General features: G+C 53.7%; 2 protein-coding genes across 2 annotated transcripts; both read left to right on the top strand.

Moving 5' to 3' along the window:
- Positions 1-1,287: 1,287 nt before the first annotated feature.
- On the top strand, positions 1,288-1,521 carry C922_05522 (hypothetical protein; the record flags this gene model as incomplete). Its single annotated transcript, XM_008821093.1, has 1 exon — positions 1,288-1,521. The coding sequence occupies one exon, from the start codon at positions 1,288-1,290 to the stop codon at positions 1,519-1,521; it is 234 nt and encodes a 77-aa protein (XP_008819315.1).
- A 1,440-nt stretch (positions 1,522-2,961) lies between these two features.
- Positions 2,962-3,823, top strand: C922_05521 (hypothetical protein; the record flags this gene model as incomplete). The annotated part of the gene is made up of 2 exons (XM_008821092.1): positions 2,962-3,235; positions 3,414-3,823. 2 exons carry the CDS (start codon positions 2,962-2,964, stop codon positions 3,821-3,823), a joined length of 684 nt encoding a protein of 227 aa, XP_008819314.1.
- Between the last annotated feature and the right edge of the window lie 37 nt (positions 3,824-3,860).

Below are 3,860 nucleotides of genomic sequence, written 5' to 3'. Positions count from 1 at the left end.
AAACCCCCTAAGGGAGGGACACTCCAATCCTCATAAATCAAAGGAGGAATCCTAGTTACATAAGGAAACTGCAAAGGACGAACCGAGTAGCAAGCTAAAGAATGGTCAACTCAGCATAAGCCCAAAGAACGGATCAAATAGCCAGAAATCTTATCATCATTAGCCGGAGCGTTCAAGATCAAGATGATGAAGGGGGGACTATATGAGAAGAAACGAAAAACCTTCCCCCTCCCCCCCAATCCACCCCACAAACCCCCGAAAGTAGAGTCTCTCCCCCCCACTGAATCAAAGAGACCAGAAGCCCCCCCACCCAAGAGAAAGCGGTCATTCCCAATCCGAGAGAGACAGCCCCCCCACTAGACCAGGAGCGATAATCCAGGTAAGAGTCTCGAGCCGAGGCAGCGAGGAACGAGAAACATCATCAGGGCTAGCAACATCGGGAACAGAAACAAGAGGAACACGAGAGCAACCGAGGAGGGGCCCACCAGACGCGTGAAGTAAGACAAAACCAAAAGGGAGAACCCACAAACCCAGAAAACAAGAAAGAGTAGAAGGGACAAAAGACTCTTCCAAGGAAAAAGGGAACCGAAGCCCGCTATCAAGGAGGGAGGAACAATTGTCACGAGTAGGGGAAGGATTCTAAGAGTTACAAGGAACACAAGGGACAACAGCATGCACTCGAAGGGAAGGAGGAACTGTATCCAACAATACGAGGGAGCTACGGAAGGGAGAGATCTAGTTCTCATCACGACGTCATTGAACACTTCAGAACAGAATAACGAAAGAAGCCGTAGTGGGCCATCTTAGCCACGACACCGAACACCAGAGAAGGATCAACCAAGTAAAGCACCGCCAGGGAATATAAAACTCAATTGACAAGGAAGGCGTCGTCAGTTCAGGAGAGTAGGTATGATAACCGAGAGGAAGATGAAGGGGAAGAGAACTAGGAACGAGTCTCAAAGCCAAGTAACGATAGCATCCTGAGGAACAAATTGAATAACAATAGAAGGAAGTGGAGTCCCCCCCAGAAGGCCAAAACAGACAAACCAAAGAACAAGGAGAACCTGAACCATTAATGGGAGTCGATGAAGACTCCCCCAAGAACAAACAAACCGAGAAAGAGTTCCAACACCCCGGCTTAGGAATCTGCCAAAAGAAACAACAGTCGTAGAACTTCACCATCGAGCCTCCCAAAGGCGCGAGTCCCCTCCTGCACAGGACGCATTAATATCTGAAAAAGCAGGGAAAAGGGACGAAGGAAGGAGAGTGAAGCTGAATTGGGGAGAAATGGGACGCAACAAATCAGAAGGGGGGCGAGGGAATGACAGGGAGATTAAGACCCAGGATCCCGGGACAGGAGAGGGAAATGCACACCTAACGTGGAGAAAACTGAGATGGACCCGACTCAAACAAAGGGAGGGGACACCACCTCCAAAGCGAGACAAAACAGCTAAAACAGGCGAAAGATACAAACACATGAAGATGAATGAGGGTAGAGTCAAGGACCCACCAGGGCAGTAGGGCCCGGACTCCATCCCGAAGGGTGGAGACACCTCTCCAACGCATCAGGGAGCAGGGAGCCGTCAAGGACAGTCAATGGAGCTTCGTCCCACCAAGACGAGGGCTCCACCACAGTCAGGACAGATCTAACACAAACCACGGGTTCAGAGAAGGAGAACAGGGAAGGGAACGGAAGGAGATGCGACCTGACAACCCAAGAGGATGAGGAGAACTCCCCAGGAGGGGAAGGAAAGAAAGGAAGCAAGTACATGGGGAGCGCGAGGCCAAACGGAGGGCGACTCCCTTCCTGTTACTTTCGTTTCAGAGTCAGGTAGGAGAGGGAAGGGGGAGAAATAGAACGGCACAACTAACAACGGAGCAAGGGGGCAAGAGAAGAACAAGTAGGACATTCGGCGACTCCAGATGATGTTGCATCCTTCTGGGAAAGGAAGTCTAGGGGAGGACGTGGCCGAGACTAAGGACAAGGGTGAGAACGCACCAGAGAAGGGGGGAGAGAGGCATCAACCTCCCAGAGCGTGAGGGCCTGGAACCAGAGGACAGTGAACCGAAAGAGGGAACACCAGGACGGTCGCAAACAGCCACGAGTTGCCAAATAACAGAATGGGAGACCCCAGAGCGGGGAAAGAAAGGAGGGGTCGGAAGAAAAGGAACTAAGGCCACAGAGGAAGACATGGGCGCAAGAAGGAGGCGAGGGGCGAGGGTGAAGGGCAAAGGAAGCCAAGGATGACTGGGCTAGGAATAGAGTGGACAGCACGGGGAGAACAAACAACCCCTGAAGGACGAGAAAGAGGAGCATTCATAGGCGAGAGGGTGAGGCAGGAAGGATTACGGAGATTGCGTCTCAAAGATGGAAGGGAGGGTTAAGGGCAGGGTAGGAGGGGCGGCAAGAGGAGAGACTGGGAGGGAACAGGGCGGGACAAGAAGGGAGCGGCATATCCAGGAGAGGATCAGCAGGACCTCGAAATAAAGAGTGTCCGTCGACAACTGGAACTGGTGATCAGGAGCAGTTAGAGGAAGAGCTCCGTGAGGTGGCGTTCCACGGAAAAATCAGGAAAGGGGGGGGGGACCATACAACAATGGAAAACGACGGGCGAGGGGTCCAGGCCTAAGGATGAGAAGAAGTTGAAGGGGGGAGTACCAGCGGGGCTACCTAAAGGGGAGAATAGAGAATGGAGAAAAAAGCCAACAAAATCTTAGGGAACTGGGGAGGGGGGCCACACGGGGAGCATCCCAGAGAAGGAAATGGCTCAAGACGAAAACAAGGGATTCAGAGTAAGGAAAGGACAAAAAATCGGCAACGAATCCGCAAGATCAAAGGACGGAGGGGGACCCAGGCGGCAAACTTCGGGGGGCCGGAAAAAATGACAGATGAACGAAGGTGGAAGGTCCCTGCGAAGGGGGAAGGGGATCGAGGAGCAATTACGGCGCCGCCTCAGCAGGATGACAGCAGCCGCGAAGGTAACATCAGGAGTTGACCCGGAACCTCAGACAGGATCCCTCAGCACGTCCAGGACCCGAATAGAGGGACAACCCCAAATTGGGGCAGGCAGGAGCCGACGCCTGGATAAGAAAAGCCAGCGACAGACTCAGGTCAGGCTGAGCGGGACGGAAGGCAAACTGGAGTTTCGAGATGAGGAGAGGGAAGGACAAGGAAGGATGGAGCCTAACTCAGCGTCTGGCAGGGAGGAAGTAGGGGGGGACGGAATAGGAGAAAGTTAATCGAAAAAAAGGAAATGAGGGAAGGTTCGGGACCCCAACGACAGGAGCGAGACCAAGGCCACCCGGAATAAGAAAGCAGGAGAGACCCCACTCCAGACGTGCATGAGTCGGACGAGAGAGGGAGCAAAAAGCGATGAAGGGAGCTGCCCCTAGACGCCTGCGCCGAAAACAAGGGAGAAGAATCAGAAGGCTGGGCGAAGAGGACTGGGCAGGAGCACGAGGAAGGGAGAAAAGGAACGGGGCAAGTTCATCCCCAGAACATCTAAAGGACAATCTGACCAAAATGAAAATGGAGGGACGAAAAGGAGCAGGGGCGGGAGAGAAGGGGAGAGGGAGAGGAAGCTCCAAGGAGGGGGGAAAGGGGGTTGAATGGGGGCCGGGGACCCAGGAAGCAGTAGAAGGAAAGGGGCGAGAAGGAGAAAATCGAGAAGGAATCGAGAACCAGAGGGGAGGAACAAAGGACAGGCAGGAGGAGGGGCGTTACCACAGGCGAAGGGAAGGAACAAAGGAGGAAGAGGAAGGCAGGAACTCGAGGGAGGAAGGCACGCCAAGGCAAATCACGAGGGATCAGGGGGCACCTTAGGGGAGGAAACCCAGCAGAGGACGGGTAGGCAGCAGGG

The sequence above is a fragment of the Plasmodium inui genome (genome assembly GCF_000524495.1).
Source record: "Plasmodium inui San Antonio 1 unplaced genomic scaffold supercont1.88, whole genome shotgun sequence".
Taxonomy (NCBI): domain Eukaryota; phylum Apicomplexa; class Aconoidasida; order Haemosporida; family Plasmodiidae; genus Plasmodium; species Plasmodium inui.
The sequence above is the reverse complement of the archived record's forward strand: the minus strand, read 5'-3'. Positions and strand labels throughout refer to the sequence as shown.